The sequence below is a fragment of the Ictidomys tridecemlineatus genome, chromosome 2, assembly GCF_052094955.1.
Source record: "Ictidomys tridecemlineatus isolate mIctTri1 chromosome 2, mIctTri1.hap1, whole genome shotgun sequence".
In the NCBI taxonomy this organism is placed as follows: domain Eukaryota; kingdom Metazoa; phylum Chordata; class Mammalia; order Rodentia; family Sciuridae; genus Ictidomys; species Ictidomys tridecemlineatus.
In genome coordinates, this window is record NC_135478.1 from 94,369,476 (window position 1) to 94,392,439 (window position 22,964).

Here is a 22,964-nt window from a genome sequence, read left to right on the forward strand (position 1 = left end):
AGTTGTTGTTAGACATATTAGGGGCTCTCTTGCCAGGTGTCTGTAAGTACGCAAACACCATTTGGTCAACTCCTTCCCCAGCACCTGCCCTTGCCCTCCCCACCCCCCTGTCCCCTCCTCTTCCTGTGTCTCATCTATTTTCATGAGACCCTCTTAGATTTTTTTTCTCCTTTTTGCTTTCTAGTTTCCACACGAGGAAAAGCATATGTGGGTCCCAGAGTGATTCTAGGTTAACCTTTCGAGAAATTGGCAAACCATTTCCAGAGCAGCTGCGCCCTTTACATCCCCACTAGCATTGCGTGAAGACCCGATTTTTCCATGTCCTGCCGACTCTTTTTTGTCGTATTGTAGCCAGTGAGTGAGCATGGAGTGGTGCCTCACAGTGGTCTTGATTTGCATTTCCCAGTGACTAATGAGGCTGAGCACCATCTCGTGCACATGTTGGCCATCTGTATATCTTCTTTGGAGAACTGTCTAGTCAAGACCTTTGCCTATATTGTAATTGTGTGATTTGTCTTTTTGTTGTTGATTTGTAAGAGCTCTTTGCATATTCTGGATAGTAGACCTTATCAGACAGATGATCTGTAGGTAATTCCTCCCATCCTTGTCTGTTGTCTTTTCGCTTTTGCTCATCTTACTGTAACCAGCAGCACCTTAGACGGTGTGTGGTCTGATGATTAATCTTGAGGGATCTTGGCTCCCCAGGTCCCAGCATTCCCCTGACTCCTGCACGTGGGCTGTCTCTGCCTTTGGCATTCCTTTTGTGTGATCATGGGAAAGCCTGAGAGAGCCTCGCTGGGCATTTCCCTGGGGTCTCAGGTCTCTGGGAAGCAGGGGTCAGCCACATGGCCAGGCACCGCTGGCCTCCATGCCCAGTTGGTGTGCCTGCATCCTGACGGCTCTCCAGACCTGTCCATGCATCTGGGCGGCTCCCAGGGCTGCTCCTGGAGTCCCCACTGCTACACAGGAGCAGGTCCCATCAGCAGTGCCACGAGGGTCAGTCAGGGGTGGGGACGTGGGAAAGACAGCCCAGGCTGTGGACTCTCCCCTTCCCTCAGCCCCTGGGCCTGGGTTCTTGCTGGTGGACTGAGCACACACCTGGGGTGCCAGGCAGGACCTGCCCATCCTCCTGCTGAGCATGGAGTTTGCTCAGTGCCCGAGAGTCCAGTGCTGGCCATTTCCCATCATGGTGTGCCCAGTGCAGTGGCCTTCTGGGTCCCTGACGGGATAGCGCCTGGCCTTCCCCAGCCCACGGCAACTCCTCCCCACCTACAGGTGAGGGGCAGAGTCCATCCACCTCCCCCATGTGCCTGTCACACCCCGTCAATCCTGGTGGCAGGAAGGCACTTATAAAAGTAACAGGACACTTCGTTTTCCAAGGAGAGCCACTCACAGTGCTCCTCCTGTCTCCTGGGCAGAGGACAGTACTGCCCACACTGTCCTGCGACGGGCCTGGGCGTGGTGGCCTGCAGAATCGCGGGATGGTTTCTCATACGTGTCGTGTCGTTTCCCACCTCACAGAATTAAGGCGGCAGCTGGTGTGAAGATCACGGCCGTGAGAATCAGCAACGAGGACCAGTGGGCGGTGCAGGAGGAGGTGGACCACGGCAGCACCCAGACGACGGCCACCCTGGCCTGCGTGGGCCACCCGGACACCCAGGGCAGGTGAGTGCGAGAGGCCCGAGGCCCAGCACCACGGGGGGTGGGGGCTGGGGACCGTGGGGAACCCAGGGAGGGACATGGCATCCAGACAAATGTGGCTCCTCCAGTCCAGCAGCCGGCTTCTGATGGGCGCCTCGGCCGAGCTTGGTCCTCTTGCTTTTCATGCTCAAAAGCCTAATGAGGTGGACGGTCCCCAGAGCCACCAAGTTCAAATTGTCACAGTGCGGAGTGTGGTGTTAGTCTGAGGTCACCATTGTTGTTATCTGTGACCAGGGGTCAGAGATGTCGTGGGAAAGCAGCACTGATGTCAGGGCTAGAGGAAAGTGGGCGTCTATGAGCAGCCTGAGGCGGCTCCAGCGTTGGGCCATTGTTCCTGATTACCTAAAGAGAGTCATTTTGCTGATGACACACCGTGCACTGGCGCATGGCTTTGGTCTTAAGCTGGTCACTGGCGCTGCCAGCCAGCAGCCTCTCTTCTCCAGCTGGGGCGCCAGCCTCAGGTAGGCAGGCTGCACTCACCTGGGCAGCAGAGAGGTCCTTGCTGATGGTTTTGCATTGGGACCCCTGGTGGGTGGCAGGACCCCTTTCCTGCTGTCACGGCTCCTGCCCCCTCCCGTGTGAGGAACACGCGTCTCTGGTGGTTTTTCAGGTTAATAACTGACCAGGTGTGCAGCCTACCTGATTGTGACCCCCGCGGCTCAGGCCTCACCTGGGTGAGGTGCCAGCTCCTCAGCTGGGCTCATGAGCCCCTCGGGCACCTCCCTGCCACCCTGCATTGCCACCACCTGTTTTCTTTCCTTTCTTCTCTGACCTTTAGACACTTTGAGGTCCACAGGCACAGGAGTGGCGGCCACTGTGCTGTTTCCTGAGAGCAGACCGCACTTCTTAGCAGACTGAGAGGAGCTGCGTGATTGACAGCTCCTGGCCCTGCCCCTGCTCACAGGGACAGCCTGACCTCCGCTGGCTGCGGAAGGGCAAGGATCCTGGCTGTGGTGTGACAATTTATGCTTATCTAATATCCCCCTAGAATCCATTTCATAATTTAAATAAATAATTGCTTCTTTTTGTGCCTTTTGTTGGTCTCTGATATCAAATGAGGTATGAAACACGGCCCTGGACGGAGCTTTCTGTGAACAGTGAATATGTGACTATAGCCCGCGCAGCATCCCGCGTAGGTTGTGACAGCCTTGAGTGGCACTGAGACTTTAACAGAATATAATGTACAAACGGCCTGAAATTCTGTGATAAGAACTAGACTGTGTCGTGTGGGGAGCCCTGCTGTGCTGTGGGGGGGCAGTGCAGGTCTTAATTTAAAATATTTTAATGAAGACGCCTTGTGAGGCAGTGTGAGTAATAGAGATGAAACCAGAGATAAAGGGTAGTGTTGCCAAAAGAGGGGAGAAAAGATTAGAAAAATAAGCAAATTTGAAAATGTTCGGAACAGATAAGCTGAAGCCAAGGGAATGAGATGGAGGGAATGGCTCTCTGCAAGGAAGCCACGTGCCACCGGCCAGTGGGGACGAGTGCTTCCCTACCTTGTCTGACTGTCAGGACCCAGAGCTCAGGAGCTGAGCCACCAGGAGCCACAGGACAGAGCCCTCCTCTTCTAAGCACTGTAGTCTGGCAGAGGGCGGCTCTGCCGTCCACAGGGAACAGGGACACAAAGCCCAGGCTTCCTGCAGAGGGCAGGCCCCGTTGCCCCGGGCTGGCGCCCTGCTCAGGTTGCAGCCGAGCTCAAAGCCAACACGCATTGGGATGTGCGACCACGTTGGGAAATCTGGAATCCATGCCTCTGGGGTCTTTGCTGCTCTGCTCCAGACATGGTGACAGTCCCCTGGTTTCCATCACTGGAACAAATGCTTGAGACTTCGGGGCCAGCAGGACTCAGACCGTGGCCAAGGTTTTGGCTTGTGGTGAGGCAGTGCCCCGTGGCAGAGCAGGTATCCACCCACCCCTGGCCTGAAAGAGGGAGGAAGGGGAGGGAGCTGGCTTCATGCTGCCTCCCTCAAGGCCACACCCGGTGACCTAGAGCCTCCTCTGAGGTCCCCAAAGCCCCCACTCCATCAGCACCAGCCCAGATCCAAAGTGGGGCAATCACTGATGAGCAGGGGAGGGCCACCCTGTCAGTCACTTTGATGGACCCAGTGCTTTTTGGTGATATTTAACCACTGGCCATGGAATCAAAGCAGAGCACTGATCAGGACAGCCACTGCGTCATGGGTCACGGGGCAGGAATCCGGCCGAGTCTCCTGGTGGCCTTACAGTTCACACCCGAGCTGGGAAAAGGGGCAGCTGTCAGTGGTCCTCACCAGGTCACACTGCCCCCTCACCGACGTTTGTTTGAGCTTCTCCTCTCCCTCTGTTCCAGGGTCACTGAGAAGTGAAGTCACATGGAAGGTTGGGCTGTCTTCAGGACAATCTTGTGGGACTCTGTCCTCCCTCCCTTATTTTATGTAAAGATTTTGTTGAAAAATCCCCCACACACGTATAGACACACACACACATAAAATCATACATTTTATAATCATATGTTTTATATTATATAAATAAACAAAAAACATATCGGGAGCCAGGCATCATTTTAAAAATCTTTTGGGAGAACAACATTTCAAAAATTAGAAACCTGAGAGTCTGAAGTGGACCCTGTCCTTATTCCCACTTGGCGGATATGAGTCGAGGCCCAGTTCAGCGACCCTCAAGGTGCCAGAGCCAGTATTGGCCAAAGCCGTTGACCCCGGGGCCTGCCTTGACCATTGGCCAAGGCTCTGCAGATGCACATCCAGGGGCCCCTTCGCGTGTCCCCATCCCACAGCTCTCTATCCCACTGGATGGACCGCTCAGCAGCAGCAATGCCCACAGTGCCAGTGGCCATCTAGCACGGGGACCAGGCTACAGAGGCCCCTCCAAAGACACGGCCACATTCTCACCTCTGGAACACGTGAGCCTGATCTTGTTTGAAGGGCATTTGCAGAGGTGGCTGACGTGGGCTATAAGGTGGGTCCTGAGCCCCCAGGAGACACAGGGAGGTGCAGAGACAGCGGATTCGGTCACAGGCTAGGAAGCTGAGGAGCACCTGGAGCCACCACCAGCTGGAGCAGGCAAGACCAGATTGTCCCCTGGAGCCCTGGGAGGGAGCATGGCCCTGCAGGCATCTGACTTTGGAAGAATGCGTCTGTTGCTGCAGGCCATCAGGTCTGTGACCTTTGTCACTGCAGCTTGGGGACTTGTCAAGTCCCCTGATGGATCTGGGCTGCGGCCTCCTGGATGCAGTCAGAACCTCTGCAGTCTAAGCGCAGAACTCTTGGACCCAGGGGTCACAGGCACGGGTCCTTCAGAGAGACGCTCCCAAGTGGCCGGCTGAGCACTGTGGGGGCGTGGACATGAAGCACCAGAAGCAGGTGAAGTATTTCGTGCTTAGCGATGCTGGGGTTTGAAGGCGGTGGATCTAGAAACACAGGCTCAAGTTCACAGGGGCGATTGCCATGGGAGCACTTGGCCATCTCCATGGGAGCACTTGGTCATCTCCATGGGAGCACTTGGCCATCTCCATGGGAGCATTTGGCCATCTCGGAGCAGCATCACCACAGAAGTCCACACCAGATTTCAAGAACCAAATGGGTGGGTCTTGGGAGCACCTGCCTCAGGTGCCCCGTCTCAGGAGGTTTGTTTTAATTTCTCTAGAAATGTCAGCGGAGTTCTCCTGTGAGAGCAGGACCCTTCTCCTACCCCCAAAGGATCAGATCTCAGAAGAAAAGAAAAAACAAAGCGCTTTCAAACACTCCCTCTTTTCCTAAGGGGGGGGGCAGCAGCTGGTGGGTTTCTGCAGGAGTGAGTAACAGAAGAGCTCTTAGGCCAAATGCAACCAGTGTGCGATCATGGAAAACCTAAAAAACACAGCCAAGTAGAATGGGGAGTCTCAAGTCACCCCAGCCCATGATCAGCAGTGGCCATTGCTGACCTTTGGGTAGTGGATGCATGTAGACGTGCTCACCTGTGTGTGCAAACAATGTCCATCTGCACGTTAGGCTCACTCGCTCAGCTTCGCCAGCTGCCGGTTCCTGGGTGCTCTAGAGGGAACATGAGTTCCCCGTTGTCTCGTAATTCTCAGAAAGAGAGGCCAGTGGGGCAAAGAGGAGCGAGGCCTCAGGTCAGCGCTTGGGTGGGGTTTGGGGGCCTCCCTGAATTCCAGATGTTGGTGACATTGTTCCAGGTGACGGACAGCTGGGCCTTCGCAAGCTGGGCTGGTCTCCTGCATGGTCAGGTCTTTGTGAAAGAGCAGAGCAGAGCCCCTCTGAGGTCCCCGCACCTGGGAGTCCCATGTGACCTTTATCCCCAGGGTAGATGTCACTTCCGCCACAGGGGTTGACTCTCATGGTTCCCTTTCTTAGGCAGAAGTGGAACTGGGGAAACCGGGGTCTGTCCCCACAGGTCTGCAGCTGAGTGGTTCTGTGAAGCCCTCGGCCACCTCCCGGGTGGTCAATGACACTGGGCCACAGGACGGCTGTGCTGTTGCCTCTCCTTAAGTCATTGCTTCCCATTGTCCATGTGTCTGTTTATCCCTTTGACACTGATTGTCTGCACTGTTGGCGTGTCGTGATGTCACCCTCTCATGCCATCAGGATGTGTGTGCCATGAGCTAAGTCTGTCACACAACCATGAGACCTGTCCCAGACCTGGTGCCATCTCTGATAGGAACAGCCTCTGAGTGGCTGCCTCTGCCCCGCCCTCCAGTGTCCTGCAGAAGGTCCTCTGGGCCTGGTAGCTCTCCGTGGGCTCAGACTCTGCCAGTGCTGCCCGCCCCTTTGCAGGAGACGAGAGGAAGCACACCCAGGAGTGGTTCCCTCCTGGGCGAAAAGGGACCCGTGTCTTTGGAAGGGACACTTGATTTGGCTTGCCCAGTTGGGCTGCCCCATGGAGGGGGTGGGGAGCCGTGCCCTCCTGTCTTTGGGGTTCTGGTGCTAATTGCAGCTATTCCGAGCCCTGGGGACAGAGGGGCTGGGTTTCTCTCAGGGCTGGGTCCCAGCTCCGAGTCCACACACACTAGCTAGTGACAGAGACTGGGTACATGAGGACAGAAGGCTTCTGGCCCTGAGGGGCCCTCCCATCCTGCATCACAGGTTCTGGGGCTGCAGGGGAAGTGTTGGCCCTCAGGATGTGACACCACAGGGCTGGTTCCTTTCCCTAGGGCTCTGTGGAAGGAGATGGGAGGTCCTAGAGCTCAATGTGATGGAGGGCGTGGGAGTGGGAGGCTCCAAGAAAGGGTTGGGCAGGGAGAGGGAGTATGGTCAGCTCCAAGATGGGGAGGGGACAGTTAGCCATGCAGAACTTTGAGGAAGACCATCTAGGCAGAGGAGGAGCAGGTGCAAAGGCCCCACAGGAAGGTGTAGTGGCTTGGTGGGTGGCCCCGGGCAGCACAGAGACAAGCCAGGGGGCCCAGAGCCCTGTCTCCTGAGGGTCGTCTCTGTACCTGGCATCCTGTTCACCTGCGGGGCGCAGTGTGAGAGAGAGGGGCACACTGTGTGTCTGGTGGTGATAAACCTGGAACAGAGCCAAGCAGGGAAAGCGACAGAGTCACCGGGAGGCTCCTGTCCAGGCAGGGTGGCCCAGGGTGCTTCTCTGAAGAGCAGAGCTTGCAGGAGGGTGGGGCCAGGCTGGAGAGGGGAGGGGACCTGTGTCCCAGAGTCCCCGAGGCAGCGGCCCTGGTAAGGCAGCCACCCAGAGGAGAGGGCCAGGCCGAGGGGCTTCGCTGGCTGTGGTTGATGTTAGGAGGAGGCCAAGGCGGCCAAGGCCTGCTGCCCCAATAGGGGACGGGCTGTGGACGTGAGCCTTACCTTGGCCCGCTGGGAGCTCAGGTGTTCTCAAGTTCACTGCTGATGTCCCACTTGGCATACTTTACAGAAATTTGGGCCTTAGCAGCAGCTGGTGCCTCACCCTGAGGTATAGGCTGGGCAGGAGGTGGCCGGCTGGGTGCTGGCCAGGGTGGTGGACTCGGGTGCTGCACACTTCACTCTCACTTGGCTCTGGTCAGCCTTCACGTTTGTAAGGGCCATTTTTCTTCCCCATCTGCTCCCCACAAACAGCTTCCATAGTTATACATTTGGCCTAGAAAAATGGGAAAAGCACTTCTGAGTGAAAGGTCAACTCCACCAAGGGCAAGGCCAAGGGCAAGGCCAAGGGCTGAGTCGTCTGCTTGGGGTGCTTATCTTCCTCCAAGGAGCGCAGGGCAGACCCCTCTGTCTTCTGAGGGTGCTGTGGGCTCCCCCTGGGAGGTTCTGCCAGGCAACTTCAGAACCAGCCCCCACGGCTCTGCTTGGGTCTTTGAAGTATGGTTTTTTTATTTTTAATTTATTTTTATTTTTTAAAATTGTAGGATTACAGGATTTAGACCTGGCCTTGAAAATGACCATTGCCTTCATTAGTTTCAAAGGGCAGAGTTGAGCGAGGACCCAGTCTCTGGTCAGGGCCTTTGCCTAGTGAGATGGTGACCCCCGGGCAGCACCAGGCTCTTCAGCAAGGAGGCTCCCGGGCTTGCACTCCAAGCCTTTGTTTCCGGAATGACCTTTCCATCGTCCCTCCTTCAAATGCTCTGGCTATCTGGGATGTCTGTGGTCTCAGCTGACTGTCCTGCTGGAACAATGCTGGGGCAGACCTCGATGGTCCCGTGTCTGTCTGCGGCCTGGGCCCAGCTCTCTTTTCTCTTGCCACACACGAGGTCACTGGCGAAACTCTCTTTTTTCCTTTTCTGTGCATTGTGTACCTTGGACGGGGGTTGTGCAAATCGAGTATCAAACACACGTTTGGTGGGAGTATCCGGTTCCTGTTGCTGATGTGACAGATTACCACACGGTGGCTTTGGACAGTGCAGATTTATTCGTTTGCATTTCTGGGAGGCGGAAGTCTAAAGTTAGTTTCTCTGGGCTAAAATCAGTGGTTGGCAGACTTGTCCCCTCCAGCAGCTCCTGGGGACATCCTGGCTCCTTGTCTTCTCTGCCTCTGAGGCTGCCTGCTCCCCTCCTCAGATTCCCGTCAGTCACACTGCAAGTCCTTCCTGCCACACAGGGGACATGGCCATAGGTTCTGGAACCGAGGTTGTCACAGTTGTAACTAAGTTGAGGTCACATCAGAGGGAGGGGGACCTTTTCCAATATGATTGGTGTCTTTAAAGCAAGGGGGATGGGGACCCAGGCCCAGGCAGAACCCCGTGAGGAGCCCATGGCAGAGATGAGAGTGGCACACCCATCAGCCCAGGAGCCCTGAGGAGCACCAGTGACCATCGGGCTGGCACAGCCCCGCTCTTGCCCTCTGGAGAGATGGTGCTGATGCTTGACCTTGACCTTCCAGCTTCCAGAGCTTCGGCTTTGCTGTGGCCGCCCGGGAGACTCGTATGTTGCCTCTCCTTCCACTGTCCCCTCCCTGGTCCGTAGACGGTGGCAGGACCACAGGTGGCACTGTGGCTGCCGTGGCTCTGGTGGACCTTCTCCTCTGAGTTTCAGAAACATCTCCCCGAGAGAAAATGCAAGAATTCTGCCACTGCAAGTGTCGTCTCTGGGCACCAGGAAGATTGTGACCTTCAAGCCAGCGTCCTCTCTAGAATGTGCTAGGTTGGTGATTCCGGTGGGTGCAGTTTCCAAATCAAGCCGCCCAGCTGATGGAACTTGACTGTGAGCTTCTAGGTGGGAGAGAGGCTCAGACAGCACCTTACACAGGACGCCGTGGCCTTGCCTCCATCTGCCCAGGGTGGCTGCCTTCGGGGGGACGCCTGTGGACAGAGGCCTCTGAAACTGTAGCCCCTAGTAAACTTCCCTTCCTCTACCTGCTCTGGGCAGGTCTTTGTTGCAGCAGCAGAACAGCTGACTGAACTCACACTGACTGCTAGAGGCCAACTACCAGGAGACCCCTGAGCCAGAGTGTGCGGAGTCTGGGCTACGTGGGGTAGTGCAGGGCCAAGGCCACCAGCTCTTTGCTTTCTCTGAAGTAGACAAGGTGGCTCCTTCTCCTTTTCTTCTTAAATCCCATGAATCATTCATTTCAAGCCACTTAAAAATGTGGAGAATATTGTAACACACACCCACTTACCACGCAGCTTCGTCACGGTTTAATATGACCCCCAATTTGCTGCAGAGCTTAAAAATAAAAGCAAAACCAAAGCTCTTCCTGGCGCATTCTCCTTCCTCTCTCCTTAGTTAACCACAATGCTGAATTTTGTGTTTATTGGTTTTATGAATATTTATGAGCTTTTACTGCATAGGTGCCTTTCCATAGATAGTGTACTTGGCATGTTTTCTGACTTTATATAAATAGATGGTGCTGTAAGAATCATTCTGCACGATGTCTCTTGCCCAATGTGGCACTTCCCAAAGTAATCCCTGTGGCTGGTCGGGCTCCCTCCTTCTTCCGTCCCTGTGCCGTGTAATACTCCACATGTGGACATTCCACCACTGACCTCTTCTTCCATCGATGGATGATGCTATTTAAAACTTTTGCTTTTATAGATTTTAGTGCCCACTTTTGTAGGTGAAATCTTAAAAATCTGCACTAGTTTCTCTAGTGAGCAGTGAATTTTAAATGGAGGGTTGCAACCCATTAATGAAGGTGTCCAAGAAAGGAATAGATCAGCACAGAATAGAGGGCATCACAGCCCAGAGCAGTGAGGGAAACTACCGTGTCCTGAAGCTCCAGGGGCTTGGGGTGACAGAGGAGCAGCCCAAGCCCTGGGGTCTGGACCACGCAGGGAGCTACCCTGTCCGTGGGTTTATACACCTTCAACTTTCCATCTCCTGACAAACTGGTCCCCAAAGTGGTTGCATCAGTTGGCAAACTGTGTTTGAGGATAAAAGATCTCTTAACTTTGGGAAACGAGGGTTCCCCAAGGGTGGTCTCGTGTGTCCTGGGTGCTCTTCTGGTTGGTACTGTGAGTCTGCTGTTGGAACTTCGTGGAGAAGCACTCATGCCACTTAATCTCTTTGCTGTCAAGAGGCAGAATTAAGTTATTCCTCTTTTTAAAAGAATGACTCAAGTAGGGAATAATGGATGCAAAATGCCGTAGTTAAATATTGGAGAGAAGCTGATGGATTGGCTGCCACTCCGATCTTGCTGTAAAGGGGAGGAAAGCGACATTTAATCACTTTCAAAAACGAAACCAATGATGATGAATTCGATGCCTTCGGATGCGGAGTGACTCATTAGGGCCTTATTATTTTCCAGTAATAAAGGGACTAGTACCCTCCATCTCCTCCTTGATTGCATAGTTGCAAAACAGAGAAATGTTTACTTTAAGTTAGCCACCAGGTCCCCTGAACTGCTTCAATATGCAGGCTAGGGCTTACCATTGGCTCCGTGGGCATTTCCTCCATGTCAAATTGGCAACCCATAAACCAATTTTATTTGATTTGTTGAGTTTTCTTTTTATTTATTTTTTTAACCTTCAACTTGGGCCGACATTTAAATGTATATCAGATTTGACTTAAAAAATATATATTTTGGACATTTCTGGATAAACTGAAAAACTGGTGATTTTGAGCCCCAGATGGCCAGGACCACGGGAGCTGATGGCTGTTTGGCCAGGCTCTGGCTGACCCAGTCCCCTCTGGTCTCTAACGGCCTCCCCCGAAAATACAACCTTGGATTGGGAACTAATTGGCTTTTATTATTAAGTACATGGTAGAATTTTTCTTCTAGGATAAAAGCATTTCTTGATATCAACCCTTATGACCTCTGTGACCTTAAAGAAGTTATTGAAACTCCTCTTGCCTCAGCTTCCTCCACTTTAAAACAGGGGGGATTTTGCACTTGTCCAATAGGGTGGTTGTGGGGTTTAAGGATGTTATTTATGCAAAATGCTTGCAACATCGTCTGGCACAGGATAAATGGCCCCTAAGAATCAACTGAATTAATGGACTGAATTAATATCATTAGTGTCCATGTCTGTATCCGAAGGGGCGGGGAGGCGGACGAGGGAGCGTTTCTAACAGTGAAGAATGTCCCGTGATTGATATGCAAGCAAAAGGTCTCCGTGTTGAAAGAAACAGTGCAGAACACCCACTAGGAATAGACCTGAGTACCTATGATAAATACACAGGGAGGAGATGCCATGAAGAACTTAATGAGCTGGTAAAAGGGCTTAGATTTCCACGAGTTTCTTTCTAAATGCAAATCAGGTGAGTCTGAGCCTGTGAGGAAGCCTGCCTGGGTCTCACTCTGTAGGGTGCCAGGAGCAGCCCTGGGGATGAGGAGGGGACTCACCCTGTTCAGGTGAAGGGGCTGTCCTAGAGGCAGGTGTGGCCTGGGGCTTGAAGGTACCCAGCTGCCCTCGTGGAGACAGAATCTTCTCTGGAACAGCCTCCCGGGGAGATGAAAAGATGCGCAAAACACAAAGCATTTCACCCTCCTGAACCCTCTTCTTTGACAGTTTCTTCCCCGGCAGGTAGCACCCCAAAGACTCAAATCCAAATATAGCACTTTTAAAAGAATTTTCCTCTAAACCTTATTTAAAAAAAAACAAAACAAAAACACAAACAAAAATATGCCATTAGGGAAATGAAATTGGGTCCTCGAAGAGAATTTCAAGGTATATTCTGTTTTTCTCCCTGGAAACTCTTTAAAATATACTTTTACCTGTTTCAAAGGCAAAAAGAAATAAAGCAATAGCTTTGCCAGAGGCCTGGGCCATGATATATTGAGGAGAGGAAAAGACAGGAGGTTTAGAAGGTGTCCAGGAGAGAAGAGGGCTGTGAAATCTGCTGTCCACGGGCTGTTTCTGTCTCTGGGGACACAGGCCAGCGGTGTCTGGACTAGAGACGCAGCCAGTTGCTGCGGTTTCCTGTCAGTGATACTCAGAGATCACGAATTTGGATACTACCTATGAACCAGGGTCGTGTGATTTGCTGGACTCTTGCAGAGAAAGATAAATACTTCAGTCACTTAAAATTAAGGTCTTTGTGGCCAGAGCGGGGGTTACATCCAGTCCTTGTCATCTGCAGGCTTTGGGACCAAGGTGGCTCATCCCTTGTGATACAGGGCAGGGACTGATGCCTACTCTGGGTTTGCTGTGGGGTTGGAGGGGTAGTCTTGTATGGTGCTCAGTGCCTCGGGACAGGGTAGGCCCTTAGTAGGTGATAAAGGAGACGGGTTCTGGTCAGAATAAGGAGGGTATCCAATGAGAGACTCTCCTCCCTTAAGCTGGGCCCTGGGGAGATGTGCTTTCCTTTATGTGTAAGGTCCCAATGTGCCCTGCATGTGGAGTTGAGTTTTGGACACTTAGCAATGCCTTTCTTTTTATGACACCTCTGAAGACTTGATTTTAATCTTGACAAATTCAGAGCGGGCTGGATGAGGCAGATCTGTGGGTCAGGGTGGGCCTCTGGTCTCTAGACCCTGGCTAATCCTTCCACGTTATAAGAAGGTGGGACAAGTGGTGAGTGTGGTTCTCTAGATCCTCCTTATTCCAGGATACGTCCAGATTCTATTGTATAATTGTGTATCTGCTGATCAGCACCTCAAATCCTGGGAGCTCCCTTGCTGACCAAATTGTGCGGTGAACAGAGACTCTTTGCCTGGCCTTACATCCTTGGGTGAGGCAGCCGCGACATTTCTGCGGGTTTTCTCCTTGAAGGTAGAACATGGGCACTGCATGGGTTTCCTTCTCCTTAGGTGCAGCAGGAGACCCAGGGGTGCAGTGGGGGGTCCACAGTGCAAGGGAGGAGAGCCATTGGCAGCACCTGGGGGGGCAGGGACTGGGCAGAGGGTCAGTCATCGGGCTTTCCCTGGCCTGAACTCTGCTTGGTGTGGGGGGGACAGGGACTGTAGGATGGCCTTCTTCTCTGGGAATGCCGCCATACTCAGGGACTCCAAGTGGATAGGGTGCCTTGGTCCAGCCATTATGTGTGGGACCTTCAGAGACTTCGTGGACAGCGCTGGGGTCCCCACTGGGGTTCCCACTGGATTCCCTGCCTTAGGAGGGCTCCAGGGAGCCCGGGACCAAGCCTCGCTGTGGGGTTGGTTTTCAGTCTGTTTTCTTCCTTCTCAAGATAGAAAGCGCATTTATCTTAAATTGACTTGGAAACATTGTAATTAAACATTTATAACCAAAGCAGATTTATAGCTATGGTGCTTCCATTTCTCACTGTCAACAGATGCCAGAGAAGCTAAATAACCCATTGAAACTGTAAGAAAAATGTTTTTCTGTTTTTTAAAAAATCTGTTAACAATGGTAGACTTTATCCTGTTTGTTTTCCCTGGTGCCTTAGTGACAATGATATAGAAGGCACTTGTGACCCAGAAATTGAGCTGGACCGGGAAGGGCAGGGCTGGGGGAGGAGCCTGTCACTGTGGGGAGGGCGGAGGTGGGGGGAGGAGCTTGTCCCTGAGGGGAGGGCGGGGCAGGGGAGGAGCCTATCCCTGTGGGGAGGGAAGGGCCGGGGAGGAGCCTGTCCCTGTGGTTTGTTCCTGTTGCCTTCCCCATGGTTGGGCCAGTGGCATCTATTTAGATGTGTGCTGGCTGAGGGCTGTGTGCTGGCTGAGGGCTGTGTCCTCTGTGACCCTCCTGCTCCTCCTTTCCCTTGAAGACACAGAGACGTCTCTGCCCTCCTCGGCACACGACAAAATTGGGATCCACGACCTGACAAGACTCTGTGAACCACTGGAGTGAGATCTCACTTTTTAAATTCATGCTTTGCCGTTTGCATGGAACCATTTGGTTTATTTTACTCTGTGATTTGAAAAATAATGCAAAGTCGCGGTTGAAAAATTGAAAAACGAGGAAAACCCACAGCTACCTTTTTTCTATAGCCCCACTCAGTGTCCTTATTCTCTCAATTTTTTACATTCTCCACAGTTTTCTCCCCTGCTTTTTTTGGAGGGGAGGGGAGGGGGGCTTCATATTCATCACACACTTCTAGTGGACCTTTGGATGCTCCTCCCCAGTTGTTCACAGGATGTTACATAGTTCACTTCACCTTCCCAGTGGAGCCGCCAGGCTGCCTGCCAATGTCTGTCATTCTAGTCAACATGCGGACCCTTGTCTTTCAGACACAACTCCAGGTGCAGTGGTGCCATGAGCTGGTATTTTTAAGGCTTGCCACCTGCATTGGGAAGTGGCTCTGTGGAGGGTGGCAGGGATGCTGGTGAGGGCAGTCTGATGTGGTAACTGAGCCACCGTCCCTTGTCACTCAGAGGGGATGTGGGTTTTGCTGTGGGGAACACTGTGGGTGTAGTCAAGTTCCCAGTCAGCTGCCATTCAGGAAAGAAGCTGTCTCAGGGAATCTGGTGGGGCCGATGGGATCCAACCCAATCAATAAATGGGCCAAGGAACTGAACAGATGCTTCTCAGAAGGTGATATATAATCAATCAACAAACATTCGAAAAAATGCTCAGCATCCCTAGCAATTAGAAATGCAAATCAAAACTAAGATTTCATCTCATGCCAGTCAGAATGGCAGCTATTATGAAGACAAACAACAGTGTTGGCGAGGATGTGGGGAAAAAGGTACACTCTTACATTACTAGTGGGACTGAAAATTTGTGTAACAAATCTGGAAAGCAGTATAGAGATTCCTTGGAAAACTGGGAATGAAACCACCATTTGACCCTGCTATCCCACTCCTCAGTCTATACCCAAAGGACTTAAAAACAGCATAGCATAGGGACACAGCCACATCAATGTGTATAGCAGCACAATTCACAATAGCTAAGCTGTGGAACCAACCTAGATTCCCTTCAGTAGGTGAATGGATAAAGAAGCCGTGGTAGATATGCACAATGGAATATTACTCATGGCATTTGCAGTTAAATGCATGGAGTTGGAGAAAATCATGCTAAGTGAAGTTAACCAATCCCCCCGCCCCCCCAAATCAAAGGCTGAATGTTTTCTCTGATAAATGGATGCTAATCTATAATGGAGTGGTGGTGGGTCATGGGAGGAATGGAGGAACTTTAGATAGGGCAAGTGGGAGGGAGAGGTGGGGAGGGGGCATGGGAGTAGGAAAGGTGGTGGAATGAGCCTGACGTCCTGACCCTAAGTACACGTATGAAGATGTGAATGGTGCGACTCTACTTTGTATACACTCAGAGACATGAGAAACTGTGCTGTTTATGCACTATGAACCGAAATGCATTCTGCTGTCATGTATCACTAATTAGAACAAATAAATTAATTAATTAAAAAAAAACAGAGCACCTGGTGTGTAACCTCATGCCGTCTACCCAAGGCTTGAGAGCAGAGCTGGGTCTGGGAGGAGGAAGGAATTCTACTGTGGTCACCAGCCTCCTACCTGCGCCGTGGGCTCGGGGTTTGCCACCATCACAGAAGTAATCCTTGGCCAGACATCCTGTGGCATCCAGCGACCACCCGCCCGCCCGTGGCTGGTGGCAGGTTCTGTTTCTCCTTGGAATCCTGACTGATGCTCTGCGCTAGCAAGAGGGGTCTGGCCTGCTCATTTTGTCCACCCTCACGTGCCTGGATGGGATCATCTTTACATTTTGCCTGTTTGATAAGCGTAAAGTGTGCTCCATGTTTTCTGCATCTCTTTTCTCCTGATGGGACCAAAACCTTCGAGGGTTTTTCTGCCCTTGCCTTTCGCCCTCTGGAGTTATCTTTTCGAGTCTCCAGTTTGTAGCCTACGGGGGAGGAGGCGGGCTCTGCATGTCTGCCTCTAACTGACATTGACCAGGGACCAGGCACAGAAACCCTGCTGCCTGCTCTCGCCAGTTGTAAACGTGTTGCCTCTCAGCCCCAAACTCGCCCGTCCATGACCACTGGGGGATGAGGCGCTGGGCTCAGCTTGCTTCTTGACCGCAAGAACCCGGCTCTGAGCCCTGGCTATGTGATCCCAGGGCAGGGCAGAGTCCTGGCCAGAGCAGGGAACCTTCCTCCTGGGCCCTCCCGGGCAGACACCACGTGCCTAGGACTCAAGATGCCCTACTAGCTAGAGGACTCCAATTCTGCGACCATCACAGGAGCAATCAGCCTTGGCCACCTGCACCTGGGCCTCTCACACTCAGGCCACTGCCCCCTGCTGGTGGGGTGCTCTTCACACCCTGATCCAGCTCTGCCTGCTGACCCCTGGCCAGCTCTAGGCGGGGCCTCCTGCTCTGCCTTCCAGGAGCGGAGAACTCTCTTTCTCCAGTAGGGTCTAAACCCCAGTGTTAGAGAGGGATCCTCAGTCCCCAGCCAGTGGGCTTCTTTCTTGGGTGCTCTCCATCAGATCCAGAATACTCTTCTGTGTTTTTTTTTAAATTTTTAAATTTTACCTCAATAACTTCTCCCTATTTTGGTCAATAATTATTATATTAAAATTTTCTTGTTCAAATTCCCAGACAGACTATAACCTATCAACTTGTGAGGCTAGAGGAGGGGATTCAAAGTATGCACTTACATCACAGATCTGTAAACAGCAAGTGCTCAATGAACTTTAGTTATTATTGCCTATGACCTCATAGTATTTTTTGTTGATTTTTATGAGCTATTTGCATATTAAGCTGTGAACTGCGGAACCTTAGAAAGGTAACAAGATCGAATGGCCTACGGAGTACCCACTTCATTAAGGAGGAGTGGGGCTTAAGCAGAGCCTAAAAGTAAGAGAAACGTGGCTTTGGATTTTGCAGCTCTGTACTTCGCTAATTTTGGGAAAGTCCTTTAGTCCCTTCTTGCCTCTTTTTTAAAAAAAAATCCACAAAGCTTAAAACTACATTTCAGGGTTGCTGGGAAGTTTTCCTTAAGTAAGAGGCATCTGTATATATTTTTCCTTTTCCTCCCCAGTCAGAGTCACTCATTGTCACCAAATGTGAAGGATCTCATTTAGCTCTTGTGCCAGCCTTGGGAAGCCACCAAGGCAGGGGTCACTGTGCCCACTTTTCAGACGAATGAAGACTGAGGCACAAAGTCATGGCCTGTTTGGCTCCACGCAGCTGATTAACAGCAGGGACAGGAGCGTGCAGCGGGTGTGATTTACTGTACTCCCACCAGCAAGTCCTTCTGTACTCCGTGGATCAAGGCGACTGTGCCTTTTGTCACTTTGAAGTGACCCTCTTTATTTTGGTTTGTGCTTTTTGCTTAGAATCTACTTTGAAGTAGCTATGTTACATCGTTTTTCTTTTGGTCATTTAATGTTAACATGGCATGAATGTTTTTTTCAAACTTTTAATTGCAACCTGTGTGTCTGATATTTTTGGATATATCTGTGTTTTTATTTTGATACTTTTTGCTGGCCTGTCAATCTTTGTCTATTATTTGGCATATTTTGTCAATTTACATTTAATGTGATTATCAATATATTTGTGTTTGAATCTATGATTACTATGAGTTTTACCTTTATTATTCCCGTCCTGTGTTCCTTTCTTTTGTATTGAGAAAGGGAAAGGATGGGATAAAATATTCTCAATTAGCTCCAAAATCATACACTTTTTTTTTATGATTGCTTCTGTGGCTTCTCTAGAGAATTTGACATATCACTTTTGTTTACCAAAGTCTAATATTAAAAGTCAGCATATTTCCCGATAACTCCTTATAACATATTGATTCCATTTATCGAGCGCCCCAGTTATGTGCGGTGTTGTGCAGGCAATGCTCTATCTCAGGTTCTTCGGAGGTTAACATCACTCATTTTACCCAGGCGTCTGCCTTTTCTTCTAGTTTTGTCCCTCCTGTGTTCTCGTCACCCTCTGGGCTCTCTGTCCTTCCCTCTATAGGATTCTGCTCAGCGGTGCCTGCTGTAGGAACATGAGACCAGGTTCTGTTGGTCTGGAAGTGCCTTTGTTTCATTTTTATTCTGGCAGAGCCCTTCTCCTGGCAGTCGAGATCTAAGTTGGCAGTCATTTCCTTCAGCACTCTGAATACATCACGGCCCTGTCTTCTGGCTCATGTTGTTTCTGTGGAGAATTCACTGTCAATCGAACTGTTTTTACTTTAAGGTAATTTTACTTCTTCTGTGGCTGCTTTTTTAAAAAAAAAATTAAAAAAATTTGAGGTGTGATTTGGATACAATAAGACACATCCATTTAAAAGGTTCATTCTGATGAGTTTTGACAGATGTATTCACCCGACTAATCACCACTACCATTCACATCAGAATTCCACCATGATATCTGGTGTTTCCTTGAGCTGCCTCCTGACAACGTTTCCCAGCCCTGTTGGCAGGTGGCTTCTCACCTGGAGTGTCATGCAGATGCAGAGGTGTGTCTGGCCTCTTTTGCCCAGCACGGGGCTTGGAGGTTCCTACTCCGCCTCCCCACCCCAGTAGCATTCCAGCACACAGACACTTCTCTGTTCCTCCATTCATGGTCATTTAGATTGTTTCCACTTGCAAGTGGCTGTGGACATTCATGCCTCACTATAGGTTTGCATTTTCTTTGGTAATTACCATGGAGCAGGATTCCTGGACCCTATGGAAAGTGTATTTGTTAGTCAGCCTTTGGTTGCTGTGACTAACTGCATGACCCAAACTACTTAGAGGAGCAAAGGTTTACTTTGGCTCACAGTTCCAGAGGTTTCAGTCCCTGGTCAGCTGGCGCCATTGCTCTGGGCCGAGGTGAGACAGAACATCATGGTGGCGGGTGTTGCAGAGAAAGACTGCTCAACTCATGGCAGCCGGGAAGAGAGAGAGGGGTGGGGGTCAGGCATGAGACAAGGCCATCCTCTCAGGGTGCGCCCTGTGGTGACCTGCTTCCTCTGACTAGAACCTACCCCCCATACTCCATTCGGATGATCAGCTCATCAAGTGGATTAATCCAATGATGCAGTCAGAGTCCTCACGATCCAGTCATGTCCTAAAAGCCCCACCTCTGACATTGCTGCACTGGGGGCCGAGCCTTCAGGCACATGGGACTTCAGGGGAATATTCCAGACCCAAACCACAACAGTGCACCTGCAATCCGTGCCATTGCGCTTCTTCCAGGGCCTCAGGAGAGGTCCAGTGGTGCTCGTCCCTGTGTCCTGGGGTGTTGTCAGTCTGGTTTTGGCCACTGCCCATCATAGAGAAGGGTCTCGCTGTGGCTTTAGTTACGTTTCCATGACAACTAAACATGTGGAACGCCTTCTCCTGTGTTCATTTGTTGTTCGTGTATCTATGTTTTTGGGAAGAGGGAAATATCTGTTCAAAAGTTGACCATTAAAAGAATCAGGTGGATTATTTTCTAGTTAATAAGTTGTACGTGCCTCGGGTCCACACTATCTTGGTTTTCTTGACACTGAGTAGTGGAAGAGCTTCCGATCTCACCTTCTCTTTCAACATTGTTTTGCTGATCTGTCTTTGGATTTTCATATAAATTTTGGTTAATGTTTATTATTTTGTATTAAAAAAACCCTCTGAGATTTTGATTTGGGTTACATCGCACCTATAGTTTACTTTTGGGGAGAATTAATGTATATAATAGTAATGTTGATTGTTATGACCTATGAATATATTATGCCTATCAATTTAGGGAGTTCTCTTAAAATTTGCTTAGCAGTGACTTTGAGTTTTTAGGATAGAAATTTTTACAAATTTTCTTAAATCTACCCCTAAGCATTCCTGTTTTTCATTTTTCAGTTCTGTTGCAGATGGTATTACTGTTTAATATCTAATTGCTAATTTACAAAGAGTTTATGTTTTTATATTGACCTTGTGTTCTGTGATTTTACTAATACTTCAACTTTTAAAAAAGCTTTCTACATAAACAACCATTGATTTTCTTACAGAAACAGACAGCTTATTTTTTGTCCCTATTTTTGGGTTCTCCAGTGAATTTGTGTACTGAAGTGGGAGAGTACATGGCCTTTCCCCACAAGACCTGTGTTAGCTGCTGAGTGTGCATGTTTCATGAAACTGAGAAAGTTTCCTTCAATTTTTTCTTTGCTGAGAGGATTTATCATATTGAATTGTGTCAATTTTTTTTCTTTTCACTTTTTGAAATGATTGTTTAAAACTTTTTAAGCTGTTATGGTGAAGTTCACTGATTGGTTTTGCATGTTAAATGAAACTTGAATTCCTGAAACTAACCTATTTGATTATAATTTACGATTCTACTTATTGATCAGTAGTTTCTCTTTTTTTAAAAAAATTTATTTGTATAATACATTTAAGTTGTTGACAGATCTTTATTTATTTATTTATTTATATGTGGTGCTGAGAATCGAACCCAGTGCCTCACACATGCCAGGCAAGCCCTCTGCCACTCAGCCACAACCCCAGCCCCCTAAATAGGTTCTCTTTGTTAACATTGTGTTAAGGTTTTCTGTGCTGATGTGAATGAGAGATCTTGGTCTTTTACTTTTTTTTCTATTTTTGTGTCTTTGTGTGGTCTTGTTATCAGGGCGTTGTTGCCTTATAAAACCAACAAGAAAGGGTTAACATCTCTTCCACTTTCTAGAAGAATTTGAAAAGAATTGGTATTATCGTTTTCCCTTAAATGTTTGGCAGAACTGACCATTTAGCCATCTTGCCTTATAATGCTCTTAGGAGGAAAATTTTTTTTTTAAATCAGGGTCTGAACCTAGGGGTGGTTAATCACTGAGCCACATCCCAGCCCCTTTTATGTTTTTTTTTTTTTTTGAGGGGGACAGGGTCTTGTTAAGTTGCTGAGAGTAGCTTTGAGCTTGCAACCCTCCTGCCTCAGCCTCCAAAAGGAGGAATGTTTTTAACTATAAAAAATAACCCTATAGTGTTCTTGCCCCTTGGTGACTTGCAGTCACACCTGTTTTTACACCCAGCTGTGTGCCCTGTAATGACGGTGCAGCCAACGCAATGGTGTATGCTACTGTCTCCTGTGGGCAGGAAGAAGTGCCCCTCGGAGACTCCCGTGGTGAAGGCTTGGGGTCCAGAGGTGGGGACTGGGAAGCCATTGTAGATTAATCATGGAGGGACTCACGGCTGATGGCACTGTTGGGAGGTGGGGGAAACTGGAGGAGGTTATCTTGTTACTGGCCCTTCCTCTGCTTCCTGGCCACCATGAACTGAGCAGCTCTCCTGTGCCACATCCTTCCCCAATGATGCTCCACATCATGGGGGCCCAGAGCCGTGGAACTGGCTGCCCTGGGGCTGAGACCTCTAAAATCATGAGCCAAAATAGACCTTCCTCCTCCAAGCTGTTAGAGTCTGGTGGTCTGTCCTGGTGATGAAAAGCCAGGTGTTCCCGGGCCACAGGGCTGGGTCTGTGGGTCACCCAGTAGGTTCACTCAGTAGCACACCTGACGGGGGCCTGTCAGGACACATCTCCCTCCTCAACCGTGCGTGGCTGTGTCTGTCACACAAAATCCAGCACTCTAGCTTTTCTAGTCATTCACTTTAGTTTTTCTAGTCACTATATGGACTTTTAAATTTTATGGTATGAAGGCTATTTTTTTTTCTTTTTTTATGCCAGGAATTGAACCCAGGGGTTCTCAATCACTGAGCCACATCCCCCAACCATTTTTATTTATTATTCTTAGACAGAGTCTTAAGGAGATGCTTAGGCCCTTGCTAAGTTGCTGGGGCTGGCCTTGAACTTGCAATCCTCCTGCCTCAGCCTCCTGAGTTGCTGGAATTACAGGCATGCGCCACTGTGCCTGGTTTATGGTATGAGATTTTTAAAAAAATTTTTTTTAAATTATACTTATTCTAATTAGTTATATATGACAGCAGAATGCAATTCAATTCATATTACACAAATAGAGCACCGTTTTTCATATCTCTGGTTGAACAGAGTAGAGTTACACCATTTGTGTTTTCGTACATGTACTCAGGGTAATGACGTCCTTCTCATTCCATCATGTTTCTTATGGTATGAGTTTTAAATGACCATGTCGGTGACCTTTTTGTAGACTTCAAGGAGGACTTGCCTTTTCCCATCATCTCTCCTCTCTGTCTTCCTTCCCATTTTTCTTCAGGATGCCAAGATCTGTCAGCTAGCAGCCAGGAGAGAGCAGCAGGGAAGCGTGCTCTTGGCTGCCCCCTGCTGGTTCTGTGTATGTTTCTGCACATTTGGTCTCTAGGCTCAATTTCTTCTTCTTCCTCTAAAAAAGGATTAATCTGAACTTTCCAAATTCTCTTCCTGCTCTCATGTGTCTCTAATGCTATCATGAGGAAATTTAATTGTTGTAGAGACTCATCATCAGCGTTACTTAAGACCTTTGACTTTGATGTAAATTATGTATTGAAAACGAGCCTCACCCCCCAAAATCACTGGAATTCTTTAGCATGGCCATTTCTCAAATGACAACTAGTCTGTTAGTTTTGAAATGATACAGGATTCCGCAGGGACAGGTGTGTGCCCAGCCATGTTGGAAGGGGACTTTGTAGAGTGCTCCTTGTCCACGTTCTACTCCTGGCGATTCCAAATGCCCCTGAGCTTG

The 22,964-nt window shown here is 49.9% G+C and overlaps 1 protein-coding gene across 3 annotated transcripts in view; it reads left to right on the forward strand.

Moving 5' to 3' along the window:
• LOC101972115 (transmembrane protein 132B) overlaps nt 1-22,964 on the forward strand; it is a 318,135-nt gene that overhangs the window by 146,836 nt on the left and 148,335 nt on the right. For all 3 annotated transcript variants that reach the window (XM_078039369.1, XM_078039371.1, XM_078039370.1), the window contains exon 3: nt 1,522-1,665. In XM_078039369.1, the coding sequence (XP_077895495.1) occupies nt 1,522-1,665 (144 nt within the window). The remainder of the gene's footprint in view (nt 1-1,521; nt 1,666-22,964) is intronic.